This window comes from Tiliqua scincoides, chromosome 2 (genome assembly GCF_035046505.1).
Source record: "Tiliqua scincoides isolate rTilSci1 chromosome 2, rTilSci1.hap2, whole genome shotgun sequence".
Lineage (NCBI taxonomy): Eukaryota > Metazoa > Chordata > Lepidosauria > Squamata > Scincidae > Tiliqua > Tiliqua scincoides.
The window spans coordinates 175,585,974-175,601,454 of NC_089822.1; the positions used below are offsets into that span (position 1 = coordinate 175,585,974).

Genomic DNA, 15,481 nt, shown 5'->3' on the forward strand with positions numbered 1-15,481 from the left:
TGGCATAGCTAAGGGGGTCCAGGGGATAGCAATTGCACCGGGCATCAAGCTTTAGGGGGGAACAAGCTGAGTTCAACACTAGTGACCAAAACTGTGAAAATCTTGGTATGTATGAACAATACCATCATCTTATATATCATTGGAAAGGTAATTTAATTCAGAATACAATGAAGCAAACTGCATTGGAATATCTGTATTCTATCAAACGTTATGGTTAATTAACCAGAAAATGAAAACACAACTGCCTTACGGAACAAAAAGTGGATTTTCTTAACTCAAAACTGACCTATGAGTGATTGTTCTGAGTCAATGACATGTTATTATGTTATTGACATGTTGCAATGACATGTTATCATGATACAGCATGAAACCAATTAGGTGTTAATAGTCAGCTCTCATTTCCATGTATCATAATATCGTTACCCCTGCTAACTGGGCAAAAAGGCACTTTTTCAAGTGGTGCCCCTCTTATATTTAGCAGGGGGAGAATAATCATCTCTCTTTACCACAGCACAATGTCTGAAAAAAATCAGGGGCACACTTTTTAATTATTTAGTTAATTAAATTTGATTTTGTTTGGGAGGGCTACAAACCTTCTTTGACCCCAGGTAGCAGATAAGTGCCTTAGCTATGCCACTGACTGGGGGTAAGCAGCAGAGCAAGTGGGTGGCAAGCTCCTCCCATTTTTCACTTTATTAAAAGCTCAGGAGTGACATCACTTCCGGTTGTGATCACTTCCGGGGCAACATTTTGAGCTTGGCACCGGGCTACATGATCATTAGCTATGCCACTGAGTGTGGGTAGGATTGTTAAAAATTTTCCTGCTTGATGATGTCACTTCCGGTCATAACATCACTTCCAGAAGGTGGGTCCTGACAGATCCTCATTCTAAAAAGTGGGTCCCGTTACTAAAAGTGTGAGAACCACTGTTAGAGGATTAAGGGGTTAGTAGAGTGATATCCCATGAGGTTGAAAAAATCCTCTCCTTGCACAGTACAGAGGACACAGATGTCTCAGGGAGCAGAGGAAGAAAATGATACTTTCCCTTTCCCAAACCATCATCCCTGACTGCAAAGCAATATCACATACATGCTCAGGGTTGGTGGCCAGCCCCAAACCTAAGCTTCTTAGCATTATATATGGCACAATGAGGAACTATTTCAGGAGGAAACCTAGAAATATCTCCCCCACCCCCAGCTCAGCACGCCTGGAGCCCTAAACAGGAACTTTTCTCTTAGGCACTGGCAATAGTTGGCAACCTAGTTGGCAACCTTCAGTCTCGAAAGACTATGGTATCGCGCTCTGAATACAATACAATACAGTGCCACATTTTGTTCTCAGCCCCCACTTTTTAAACAGTTAAAATGGGAATTAGGATATTTCTAACAAACATCTAAAACAGGGATGTCAAACTCATTTCACACAGATGGCCAAGGTTAGCATTCATGGTGCCTGCTGAGAGTCAGAAGTGACATCACATCATAAAGCAGAAAGTGACATCATTAAGCAGATGGTAGCCAGAAATAAGCCAGAAATAAATTTCTCACATAGAAACTCATCAGCTGCAAATGATAGAAAAGAAAATGTCCAAATCTTGATAATATTTTCAAGATATGAGAGAGCCATTTCCTGGTCTCTCTCACTCTCTCTATTGTTCCAAGCATTGTAAGTTCTTTAAAACCAATAATGGCAACAAGAAGAAATACAGCTAAGAAACCTCAAAGATTAATCAACAAGATCTGCAATGGTGCATTTCAGTCCCCGAATGTCTGATGAAACAAATATGCTAATAAATATTACGTATCTAATAGCAAATATTAGCTAACAGCATTTGTGCACTTCAGATGGAAAGACATTCCAAAGCCTTCAGATCACAATGGGGAAAGTACTATATGCATATCACTCTCTCACTGTGCTGAATAGATCCATTATAAAAACAGACTAACCTCAGAAATAGTACATACTTTATATGTTTAAAAAATGAAATGTTAAAAAAACAAACAGCCAAGCAAAAACTGATTCGCTTTTCAAGCTAAGGTACTGACAAAACCAGAAACCACAAAAGGGGCTAGGGGAAGTTTACAAAAATATATACACCCACTCCATCCTGCTCTTGCCAGAATAGAAATCTGATTTTCTCTCAGGTGAGAGATGACAGTGGGCTAGATACCAAGCACATGCCCCACAACCTGCAGTCCAAAATCAAACTCACACATAGCCCACACAATTTCGCCTTCACACTGATAATATTTCCACTTTCCTCTGTACATTAAGATCCACACGTCTGTTTCCATTTCCTCCCAGCCAGAAGTTCCTGCTCTTGGCTTACACACCAAAGTGGCCAAATTGGGGGGGGGGGGGATCTTAAGATTTTTTTGCAAGTTATCTGAATATCTGAACAGAATTACTATTTTTAAATGGAAGAGGCTGCTTTTCTACTGTTCACGGTTCCTACAGTATACTTATCAGTATTGTTTTATGTATGCTTTCACTGGGCACACACATGGACTATGAAGGAAGGAGACCAGGAAATGTTTTGTGCATGCAAACGTTCCAAGGAGGACAATCAGGGGAGACACTGGGCTGCTTGAGTTAGGTAGGATTTTTCATTCATGCTGCATGCTGACACAGTTAACATTTGGATCACATAAGAATGATTTATATTGCTAGCATGAATAGATTTGGGCAGGAGGTCTGGCTGAATAGTAGAGCTGCTACCTACGAAGCCTGAAAGAACAACTGGGAAGTATCCGAGAGCTACAGAAAGCACTGACAAGATGCGCCATCCTAGCTGGTGAGAGAATCTAAAGATGACCACCTTCAGGAGAGTGAAGGAGTGTCATCGGCTATGCGGCGGAGGTGAATGCAGCCACAAAGAGATCAGACTGTGAAGGACTCTACCTGGAACGAAGGCATTCTTGGTAGAACTTGTAATTGTAAAAATCCCTATGGGGATTTATAGCCAAATCCAGAGCTGCCTGGTGCCCAGAGGGGCAGATGCACCAAAATGGCTGCTGCTGCATCCTATGGCTGCCAGGCAGCCACCAGCAGCTCCTCAGGGGAAGGGGACATTCTACTCTACTCTGTGCCAACTATTTAGCCGGTGCCGAGTAAATCAGCTCCACTCCTGACTGGGAGGCCCAATGCAAGACTCTAGATTCAGCCCTCAGGCTTGGACTGGAAAGCTCAAGGCTTTCCAGCTTCAGGGAGTCAGTGTAGTCCAGCTGCCTTGGCTGTTCAAGGTTGGCATAGATAATCTCCAACCACCTGTTGATGGGTTGCAGCTTTGAGTCAGGGTTTATTGGGAGGTGTGTGGGCAATGCAAATAGATTTTATCCATCTGAGAACTGGAATCTTTGCCAGCTTGCCCTGATCATCCTCACAATACATTTTATACGCATCTATTTTAAAATCTGATTATATCATCAGTTTTACTTACGGCACTCTTAGCTTTGGAAACTTCTGAATATCATTTTCAGACATATTCTGAAACAGAAACAACAGACACACAAACACAACATTTGGTCACATGCAGTAATTCCTGTTTGCTATCAAGTAAAACTGAAAGTGCAAAAGTTTTTGCAAGAATGGTATTTAGGACTTGGCCTTCTGCTTAAAAATGACTGATTCACTTTGCATTGAGTCCATATTTTGCAGGACAGGCATGGGGCATAGCTCAGTTGCAGAGCCTCTACTTTGTGTGCAGTTGGTCATAAATTTAATCCTGAGCACCTCTGTTGGGAAATTCCTATTTGAAACCCTCTTGAGTGGCTGCCAGTCTGACACTACTGACCAAAGCCCAGAGCAAATGTGTAGTAATGTACATCCATGTCACATCTGTAAGTTAATACGGTTAACAATAACAATAACAATAACAATAACAAGTGTTAGCCTATCTGATATTTGCAACTACACATTCACACCATTCTGAGGGTTTATCTGTGAACAAAGCCATGCTAGTCCCTCCTCTGATACTGTCAGCCATCCTTTGGCTGTCTTTCTGTGTCTGCAAGTATCCCAGCAGCACTTCCTTGCAGAAAGTGGTGGGAGTTTCCCCTTAAGGGTTTGTCCTTCTGAGGCAGTAAATGTTTTGGTCCTGCAAAACCTCTGAAGATTTAAAACTCACAGATACAGACAACCACATGTGTTTTCCAACCAGATGTTCAAAAGTCACATGCAAGATTCCAAACTCATGGATTCAGAAGAAAAGTTACTTGGCTTATTCGGGGGGGGGGGGGGGAGGACAGGACACTTGCACCTGGGTTTTGCATCCAAACATGATGCCATCCATGGGATGATCCTAGGGCCCTAGTTGATCCAACAATCAAACTCAGTGTAAAACAGTTTCCTGTGTAAGTTAAGCAGGCTCTCACTTACCCTCTAGTCACGTTACCTTGTCACCCATCATTTCCCCATAAATCTGTTCCTCTCTTAATGCTATTTTTTCATTCAAACTGCCATTTTCTGAAAGCGCAAGATCATTAAAAATCTTACCAGAAATCTTTGTCCAGTTATGTTGTTTTTTCTGACAACTTTCTCACAGTCCTTGAAGTTCAACTGCAAACAAAGAGACATTTTGGGTAATTCAGAAAAACCTCTTTATGAGTATTTTTTTTAATAAAGCAAAGCATGTATCTTATAGGTTGCAAAGCCTCTGTACAAATGAGATATGAGCTGATATTATGCACAAGCAAGCCCCACCAACTTTATTGAGACTTACAGCCCAATCCTGTCCAACTTTCCAGTACTGATGCAGCCATGCCAACAGAGCATGCACTGCACCCTGAGGTGGGGGGGGCAGTTACAGAGATCTCCTCGTGGTAAGGGAACAACTGTTCCCTTACCTTGGGTCTACATTGTGGCTGCATCAGTGCTAGAAAGTTGGTTAGGACTGGGTTAGGTTAGGACCTTGCACCCTGATCCAGCACAAATTCCCCTGCACTAATGCAGTAGGGCCAGCGCTGGGAATTTTGCAGGTTGGAGCTCTCCTCAGGGTAAGAGACTGCTTGCCCTGGGGAAAACCTCATCCTACACAACAGGTCTACTCAGACCTGTGCATATCTCTGGCTCAAGTCTGCGTGCACCCATCTCATCGGATCTGGCCCAGGAAGGGTACAGGATGCCTGATCTGCCCATGCCTCCCCTTCCCTGCCCTCCACTGCCCTGTTATAACCCCTCCCCACACCTGTCCCCTTCCCCTCCGCTGCTCAGCATGGAACTCACTCCACCCAGTATGAATTGCTCCTTCTTCTTGCATGTGCGGACCGGTGCAAGCCTTCACACTAGCGAAAGCAACTGCTTATGCTGTTGCAAAGTGCTTTATGACACTTTTGTGATGGCAAGCACCTGTGTAGCATGTGTTGCACCAATATGCATGCTTGCTAGGATAGGGCCTTTAGCATATAACACTATCCTGGGAATAAACCCCATTGAACACAGTGGAACTTACTTCTAGTAGATAAACATAGGGTTGCACTGTTACTCTCTGATAAATCTGCATAGGATTGCAATTTTGAATAATAATCTGGGAGACAATTTCATCAATATAGATGTGTTGGTTTTAACAGAATTTGCATCAGTAGTAATTTGTAAAAAATAGTTTTGGGAGACACAGTTTGTCAGAGAGATGACATTAGGGCCTAACTGACTGAAACAAACCAGTGAAAAGCTTTTCGCAGCAGAGAATGGTTAATTAGATCACAAAGTACAGAAAGAGATTAATATCACAATATATGTTGTTTCTTTCTCCGTTTCCAAGATTGCTATTTGGGTAGAAGTTTCCACAAAACGCAGACTCATATTTGCACAGCTTGATAGTATGAAAAGCCCAAAGATGTTATGAAGCAATTGAAAATTCCCCTGCTCCAATCTTGAATTCAAGAGAAATTGGTGAGCCTGCTTCCTTTTAGTGTTTACGTATCGTTTAACAACAAATCAAAGGAAATTTTATTATTTTAGGGGCATATACAAAGCAATGCTTGATTTCTGTTGTAGATAAAATCACTGGATCTAGCCTAAATTACATTCTGTTTGGAAAAACCTTTTGTCTTGTTAAAGGTTGAATGTAGTACAATTAAGTATGAATTCAGGAAAACAGTTTGGTAAATCACAGTCACTTCCTAAGAAAGTACATTTGTTCACCTGACAAATAGAATAGATGGAGAAAAATCTATGTTGGGTTTTATCCAAAATTTACAACCCAATCCTATCACTAGGCTGCGCAGCCCAACTTAGAGTGTGACAAAGATGATGCATGGTTGTGTGTTATCTAGCTGCTGCTGGAAATAGTGACTGGAACCAGCCCTCCCAGATCCCCCAGTGCAGGTAAATCAGCAGCAGGGTGGGGAAGAACAGAGCATTTGGGGGGAAAACCAGGGGTGTGTTGGGGGAGGGTGGAGGTTGATTCTGCAATAGTCATACATGCTTGATTTTATCCCCTTTTTAAACCTCCCTTCTCCTTTTCTCTCCTCAGACATAAGCCACCGAAATGAGTGGCGTATGTCCAATAGACGGCCTGAGGAAGAACATGGAGGCAGAGGTGTACCGCCCCATGGCGCTTGCCCTGGGCACCATTGAGGGGGTGCCAGAGCATGCACTCCAAATACTTCATCCATCGGGAAGCTGTTGGAGTACACTCACCCTGTCGGCAGCTGATCGGGCAAAATCACCCAGCCGACTGCTGAGTGCGTTCTCACATTCAAACAGCTTCACCGTTTTCCAGATTCTCAATTGCTACTAGTATTCAAATGGGGAAGAACCCCACCACCATATATTACAATGTCTGAACACTGAAACTGAGACTCTGAAATACATTCCAGTGTAGTTGCCTTTGGATCACTGTCCTAAAACTGACATTATAGAACAACTTGGGAAATCAGTTCTCAAAAGCTAATAGCCCACATTTTTACAAGCCCACACATTCCTGTGCTAGTCACTTGTGACCTAACATTTAAAAATAACAACACTATTAACATGGCTGTCTTATCTTTCCAGTCCTTTCTCAGTTTGCTTCTCATTAATTTGTCCCCAGATGACCCTTGCAGAAAGGGAGAAGGGAGGAGGAGGAGAAGCAAGGAAGAGCAGAGTGGAGGAAACAGAAAAGAGACCAAACCAGTAAATAAAGAACTTTTACCTACTGCAACCTTCTTAACAGAAACAAGACACAAAAAACTTCCCTGCCTTGACTGAAAGGTGCTTTGGAACCAGACTGAACATGCGCAAAACTCACCCGAGACCCAAAGAACACTAATGCAGTCTGGAAGCCCACTGGGAGGGCATCCTGAATTGCTCATCTAATCAACAAACCTACTTTCATGAAAAATCTCAGTAGACAAATTAACCTCTCTTAACCCTAATAAAAGCAACACAGAGAAGTTAATATATAGAAGAAAATTAAGGGTTCAGTCAAAATGGCACCATTTCAGCACTGGCAAGTGTCACATGATTTTGGCATCTGATCTATACATCTGTTTAGGCTACAGGAAGAACAGCTTGTGCCACTGAGAACTCTGCCTTTCTTTAGTTCTTAAAAATTGCCTGAGGTTTGAAAAGCAGATAAAGAGCAGTGTAAGGTCGCTGCCAGTGCTTTCATCTTTTCTTCATTTTCTGTAACAAAGCTACCAAACAACTTAACATGGCCTTGGTGTGCTGTTTGGCTTAATACAACAGTGCCACTGGTCACTGCTGCATTGGGATTAATTTCAGAGCACAATGCAATAAGAACATAAGAACAACCCCACTGGATCAGGCCATAGGCCCATCTAGTCCAGCTTCCTGTATCTCACAGCGGCCCACCAAATGCCCCAGGAGCACACCAGATAACAAGAGACCTCATCCTGGTGCCCTCCCTTGCCCTCCCTGGTGCCCATTTCCAAAATCAGGAGGTTGCACATACATATCATGGCTTGTTACCCATAATGAATTTTTCCTCCAGAAACTTGTCCAATCCCCTTTTAAAGGCATCCAGGCCAGATGCCATCACCACATCCTGCGGCAAGGAGTTCCACTGACTGACCACACGCTGAGTAAAGAAATGAGCTGCTGCAAAATATTAGGATACAGCCAAAAAGCAATGTGTGTTGAAAAACTGTATATAACTATGATGATGATGTGTAAAAAAGGAGGAGAGCCTTTAATTATACGTGCAAGCCAGAGCCCCGACACAAACCAATTTAGCCCTTCCTATTGGCCCCCATAAGTTATACCCCTGGTTTTGTTCTTACGTGATGACATGCGCAATATGCATATAGGAACAGTCCATTAGAGAAAGAAGCAGAGGTCATGTGTCAAAAGTGATGACCACCTACTTCTGCTAAACTGCAGTGAAATGAACTCTCTTTTTGGATGACAGTTATCCTCACCCCACCCCCAAATTTCCTGCAGTTTCTTCTCTTTTCTAACTAAGGTTGCAATAATGGGTTCCAAAATAGAAACTCCCTCCCCACAGTGCTGAAGTTACCCAACAAAACAATTGCCCAGAGGAAGCTGCTTTATCAGATATGCCTGTCACACTATTGGCCCATCTAGCTCAGCATTGTCAACATGGGGTGGAAGCAACTATTCAAGGTTTCAGAAGGGATTTTTTCTCTGCCCTAGAGAAATGCCTGAATTTTTCTCTAGACATGCCAGGGGTTAAGCCTACCACTGACCAATGGTTTCTCCCTTAATGAAGCAGTATCCACTGAGATATAGGCAGTCAAGCACAGTGGATTATTCCTTTCATGAACCAAATTCTTCTTGACCAGTGAGATCCCTGGACCAATCAGTCCCTCCAGGCCCTCCACACTGTGACAGAGAGAACATTCAGAGAGAACTGATCCTGTTCTGGAGTGGAATCTGTTTTCCAGCCCCTGAATAAACTCGACACATGTTCTTTGCTGTCATGACCTCTACCCAGACCAACAAAAAGCAAATAAGTCAGCTAGGCCTCCTAGCCACTTCTGGGGCAGCAGTTCTATTCCTTTCCCATCAGGGCTTCCAGCCCAAAGAGGTAAATCCAACCATCTCCCAATGAAGAACCTGAAGCTGAATCAGAGTTGAATTCTTCCCACAACCCATTCTTCCCAGCTGTTAACATTTTGCTCATTCTAGGCAGGTTGTCTTGAGTCCTGATATTTCCCCAGCTATGATACAGTACTTATGGCCATTTATTCTGAAAAAGACATCATTTGTTAGTGAACAAAGTTTATATGACAAATTAAGACCCCACATTGCCAACCTGTTCCATAGCAGAATTTTCCATTTCCTCTCATTTTTCCCCAGACTTGATATGTGATGTTTTTAAAACTTAAAATGCAATTACAGCCCCAGCCTGTCCAGTGCAAACTGACAGAGCACTATTGCAACTTCTCAGGACTACTTTTAATTAGTTTTTCCCTCTCAGTCATGCTGTTACTGAATCGTCCTTTAAGAATAATTTCATCATTCCGGAAGATGACTGGCTTTTTATGAACTCATTTCCTCTTTGCAGCCAGATGAATTGTTTCTTCATTCCCCCCCCCCCTGCAATCTACCATTTAAAAATTCCCAGATGCCCTGGCATGGGGGGGGGGGAGATGGTGCAGGGGGAAGAAGAGAATGGTCCACTGTTGCTCCTGTTCTTCCATAATTGCCCAGTAAGCATTACCATGGTACATGGTGGACAAAAACATGCTCTCACTGCCTCACATGTTAGCTGAATCACTCCCGTTTTCTGTTTTCCCCACCTGTAATAGGCTTATTCAGAGGCCTCTATCCAGGGACCTCTGACAAAACCCATTCACAGGATGAGGATGGTGCTTTAGCACTCACCCCTCAGTGCTTCCAAGAATTTCCTATCTAGTCTGGAAGTGTTCTTGGAAATGTTCTTCCAAGAGTGTTCTTGGAAGGTGCGCCCTCCTTCTGTGCCATTGGGTGTCAAAGCACAGGTTGCCTTTGATTTCTCCATAAGAGTAGTGCCCAAACAGTCTTGGAGTGGAATGATGTATTCATTCTGTGGGTGGTAAATGTGCATGTATACGTGTGCACATGTGATGACTCTCAGTCTCAGAACAGGACTTGACACAAGTCCATGCCAGACTCTAGTGACAGCATTTGTGCGGCATGAGTATGGGCTCTGACCAGTGGTCTACTAGGCTCCACCTGTGAAGCCACCCTTGCAGCAAGCAGTCACTGCCTTCATTCCTCACCTGGAATGTTCTGATTGGGAGTTAATGGTCCAGTTGCAGAGCAGAGCAGCCAGTGACTCCCAATAAGGTCACACAGGAGCAGATGGCAGGCACAGACAGGGGTGGTCAGGCATGCAAGGCTGGTAGGGCTTGTGGCACTCCAAGAAGTCTCAACCAGATGTGCCAGCCATGGGAAAGATTTTAAAGAGTACTGGGTAGGGTGGTTTGGGGCCTAGTTATAATCTGCCATTGGTAAAGGCATTGCTGGATTTTAATGAGGCCATAGTGCTATTATTAAATGACATGTAGAATGATGGCTGTAATTTTGGAGGACTGGAACATCAATGCCTGAGCAGTGCTTAACGGCCTTATGGTGTAAAAGAACTAGGTTCAAGACCCTGTTAGTAAAACCTGTTTCACATGGCTAGAAAATCCCATCAGCCATCATACATAGACCCTAAAATAATTGGAACTTTAGGAGTCTAGGGGTGCAATCCTAACCCACTTTCCAGCACTAACATAAAGGCAATGCAGCTCTGAGATAAGGGAACAAGCATTCTCTTACTTTGAGGAGGCCTCCATGAGTGCCACCCAACTGCAGGGTGCAGCACACATCCCATTGACACCACTATGCCAGTGCTGGAAAGTGGTTTAGGATTTGGGCCCAAAGCACACACAGGACTTTACAACAGTGGAACACAGTCTGACAGCGGAACAGCACACTTTCCGACAGTGCAGCACAGCAGAACATAGCAGAATGGGGTGGGTTGAGGGTGTGGAGGGGGTTGGGTAAGGGTAAAATGAGGAGGAGATGGGGCGGAGGCAGATCAGGCCTGGGGATGGATGGGAGGGGCAGCTGCACATGCTTAATCCTAACCCCTTTCCTGGGCCCAATCCGCCTACACAGATCAACTCGGACTTTCATCAGGTATATCATTGGCTCAAGTCTGTCTTGACCCATAGTGTCTGCTGGGGCTTATCCCAGGTAAGGGGACAAATGTCCACTTACCCCAAGGAAACCTCCAGCAGCTGAAAATATCCAGTGGGATGCAGTGTAGCCAGTGCTGGTGCCACAGCAGCTCTGCACAGAGATTTAGTTAAGATAGGGTTGCCCGTATAAATTCAGTGTGAAACATTATTGGGCAGAAGTTGAAGGATACGCCTTTGTACTGTGTTGTCCCTAGTGTTATGTATGCAAGTTATGCAGGATCGAAATCCTGCATAACTGATTGGCCCAGACTTCTGGCTGGCCAATTGGGTGGTGGATCGAAATCCTACCATCCGAATGGCCCTCTAGTTAATTTTTCAACTGCACCAATCATGGGAAGTCTGGGGGGAACTAAAGACTATAAAAAGCCAGGGGTGTTTGCCTTGAATTAGATTCATTCAGATTCTTTGCCAGGTCCTGTTCTGAAGATGGAATAAACGTATTGAGCTGTTATCTCTATGCCTTCCTTTATTCGCATGGACCCACTATATAACACCTAGTATACCTAGAAGACCTAAAGAAAGCCTAGAGGATGATCTCCTTCATATATATCTACCCACTGAGATCAACTACTGAGGCCCTCTTGCATGTCCCTCTGATATCTGTGGTTGGTTGGAATGCCTGAGAAGACCTTGTGTGTGGCTGTGCCTTGGTTTTGGGACTCTCTCTCTCTTGTCTTCTTGTTCTCTTGTCTCTTTCTTTCATGTTTTTTCACCATCTTGCAAAGACCTTTTCACCATCTTCTGAAGGCATTTAACCGTGGTTTGATGCCGTGAAATTCTTATCTCCCTAGATTTGATTTTTTTTATGATGAAATTTATGCTGCCTCTTAGTTGCTTTTTTTTTTTAAAGTCTCATTTATAATTAATTGTTTTCATCATTTTCTACATTTGTTGTAAGGTAACTTGGCTTACACACCCCAGGCATGCATTTGAAATATATGCCCAAGGTATACACCCCATATATACCCTAGGTACAATGGAAATGCAGAATATAAATATTTCAGCAGATCAGTAAGTAAACCTCTTACTTCTAGTGTGGGTGGGACCTGCCCCATCAAGTCACTCTTCTTATTGTCTTCTTATTTTCTAATGCATTAACACATAAAATCCTGAATTGTGCTGTAGTTCTTAATTTACTTGAACTAACTTTTTTAAACATTAATTTAGTTTCAGTGTATGCAACTGAATCTACAGTACTGTACAGTAAAGTCAAGTTGTAGAATGCGTACAAATCCACTTTTGATAGAAAAAGCAAGGATGAGAGTGAGAATTTAGGGACTCAGAATGAATGGGACGAATGGGCAATGGGTTGAGGCAGGCTGCATCAAACCATCTGACAATATATCCTTTCAGGCTAGTGAATTCGAAACACAGTTTCTATTGATTCTGTACCACTTTCAGAAAAAGTTATAATGGCTGTCAGAAATGGCTTCCCAAAGTTTCTTCTAAAGCTATGACAGCAAGCTACACAATTGCTCATCCATTAAAGAAAAATATTATTTGTTCACATTATTTCTATCTTGTCTTCCCCTTTGAAGAAATGGAGTACCCATGGCAGCAAGCTTAAACAGGAAAATGAAACTTACCCTCCTGAAGTAGTCTGACAATTCATCTGGGGTCCATCTGGCCACTTCTGACCGATAGGGATAGGGAATGTTTCGTGAATCCATTTTGGTTCTTCTTTTGCCTAGCCAATTATGAATCTGTGCATGTCAATACGGCCAGAATCCAAGTTTCAGGACCACTTGGCAACCAAGCAAATGCAGTAAATTCACTTAAATTCCCAAGGTTGTTGCTTTCTTCAGTGCTGTACTTCAAATGTACTGAAGGCAGCAACAGCTTCCGGAGTGAATGAAACTGTCTTTCTTCTTTCTCAGAAAACTTGTCAGCCAGCTAGTCAGTTTCACCACTTCCTTCTTTTGAATTGAAATAAACACGGAAACCCACGCCTAGTTGCAAAAGGGAGGCTGAAGATAAAGAGGAAGAAATGATATAACCAGGTATGGCTATCTTCCTGTCTAATGTAAAGGGAAGACAGTGGTCACCAGTGATAGCTGTTCTACACACACAACAAAACAAGGTAATAAAATGCTGAGATACGAGAAAGGGTTCTATCACTTCAGATTGCCCTGCATAAAACAATTTTCACATATATAGAAAATAGCACCGCAGGAAGTGCTCTTGGTCAGAACGTTTCTCCCTGAGGTTCTCAGGTGTTTTTTCCTTTAATTTTCAGGGAGTACTTCTTTAGTGCACGGGAGTATCAAAAGCGTGACATATACCCTACAGCCTGAGGTGGTGCAGTCTACTCAATCACCGCAGGACTATACCAGTCAATCAACTAATTGTGTAAACTGGGCCTCATTCAATGTTGTTAGTCGTATTATCTCATGTTTTGTTGATAAATTCAAGGCAGCTTGCAAGACTATGTACCATATTTTTTAAAAATCATTAAAATGTATGATCCAAAATCACAAAACAAAAAGTAGTAAAATAGATAAAATTTATTGTGCAGGGTATTGTGCATTTATTGAACCAGATAAAAGTCCTGGCTCACAGTCAGGTGTCCATGGAGAAATAACATTGACCTATATAACAAGTACCACACAAAAAAAGAAGTTGATTCCAACCCCTGCCAACATCCTGCCCCATGGAGCACACACCCCAGCGCTAGTGCCAGGGCAAGGCCCTGAATTAGACTCCCATGTTGTCCCTGGCAACTCCCTGATGGCACAGTGGGCAGGAGTGTGTTGCTGTGGGGGCAGGGGGGCAGTGCTGCTGAAGTAAAACAGAGCTTTGTCACCTAGTCAGGGCATGGGCCAGAGCACTCCAGCACAGCTGGTCTTTCACTCTGGTCAAAGAGAAAGGAGAGGGGGACGCAGTGACAGCTTCTCTGCTCCAAGTACTGTAGCACACAAGGCACATGGAGAAGAAGAGAGGTGATAAAGCAGCAATGCAAAAGATCTTCTGACTGGGTGGCCCTCTCCTTTCACTGACTATAGTGAGGCAGAGAACTAGTCTCTCTCCAGAAGTCACCATCCCTGGATCCTGTGGCCCAGCTCTTCAACACACAGCAGTGGGTGACCTCTGCAGGAAGGGATGTGGTAGTGAATCAAGTGCCCTCCACACTGATTTTATCTGGAGTTGGTGTGAAAAACTGGTGAATTTTCGTCAGAGATTGGTGTGGGAACTAGTGGATTCCAGGTGTTTAACATATTCATACAAGAAATGCAGTGTGTACATGTGCACGCATGATTGTGTGCTGGGGGCAGGGAAAGCCCTGTCTGGAATGCAAATTAGGAAAAGGGAACCAGAAGCATAACTGTTAAAAGTTTTTTTCCCCCCTTTTCTATTATCTTTGTGGACTGTGGTGCAGCTACGGTGGGGCAGGGGGTAGCAATTGCACCGGGCAACAAACTTTAGGTAGGCAACAACCTGAGCTTTACACTAGCAGCCAAAATTGTGAGAACCTTGGTATTTTCAAATAATACCATCATACCATTTAATGTGGAATTTAATGTAGAATGCAGTGAACATCAAAATATCTCTATTCTCTCAAAAGTTATAGTCAAATAACCAGAAAATTAAAAAAGAACTGCATTGTGTAACAAAAACTAGATTTTCTTAACTCAAACTGGCCAGTGAGACTGATTGTTCCAAGAGCCAATCAGGTGTTGTTATGATACAGCAGGGAACCAATAAGGTGTTAATATGGGGGGGGGGGAGCCTGGGAGGAAGCAGCGAAGCAAGTGAGTGATAAGCTGCTGGCAGGAGGTAGATTTTCCCACGTTTTCACTTATTGAAAAGCCCGGGTGTGACATCACCTCTGGGGCATCATTTTCAACTTAGCACTGGGCTACACAATCATTAGCTATGCTACTGGGGTGCAGCTAAAGGGGGAGGTACAACTATGGGATGTCATGAACAGCTCTTTCACTTAAAAATTTACCACTGCACCCCTAGCTGGAGTTGGCATGTCTGGGTGGACTCTCTGAGGTATACCGATCTTTGGCCTGTGACTCATTCGACTAACCCCTGATGCTGCCCCCTCACTGAACCTAGACCACCTAGAAATTTTAATAGGTGTAAAGGCTCCTAAAGGAGAAGGCATCTTAAAGTTAGCCTGTGCATGTAAGTAAAATAGAACAAATAATGGAAATTTTCTTTTTCAGAAGAAGTTGATCATTATATTATATGAACAATCCCAATGTGCACTGTGTATATTTGATTTGAGAACTGTGCCCTCCTTAGAAGCCTTCAGGCAAGGCTTGAAGACATTTCCCTTACAATTGGCTTTTTAATGGATTTTGCATGTTATTATGGTTTTAAAATGGGTATATTTTCAG

At 43.2% G+C, this 15,481-nt stretch overlaps 1 protein-coding gene across 1 annotated transcript in view; it reads right to left on the reverse strand.

Moving 5' to 3' along the window:
* Nucleotides 1-12,943, reverse strand: part of LCP2 (lymphocyte cytosolic protein 2) — a 39,723-nt gene extending 26,780 nt beyond the window's left edge. Inside the window, exons 1-3 of the mRNA XM_066612911.1 lie at nt 12,722-12,943; nt 4,495-4,557; nt 3,440-3,486 (exon numbers count right to left, since the gene is read on the reverse strand). Coding sequence (XP_066469008.1) covers nt 3,440-3,486; nt 4,495-4,557; nt 12,722-12,805 — 194 coding nt within the window. The 5' untranslated portion in view covers nt 12,806-12,943. The remainder of the gene's footprint in view (nt 1-3,439; nt 3,487-4,494; nt 4,558-12,721) is intronic.
* Nucleotides 12,944-15,481: the final 2,538 nt, after the last annotated feature.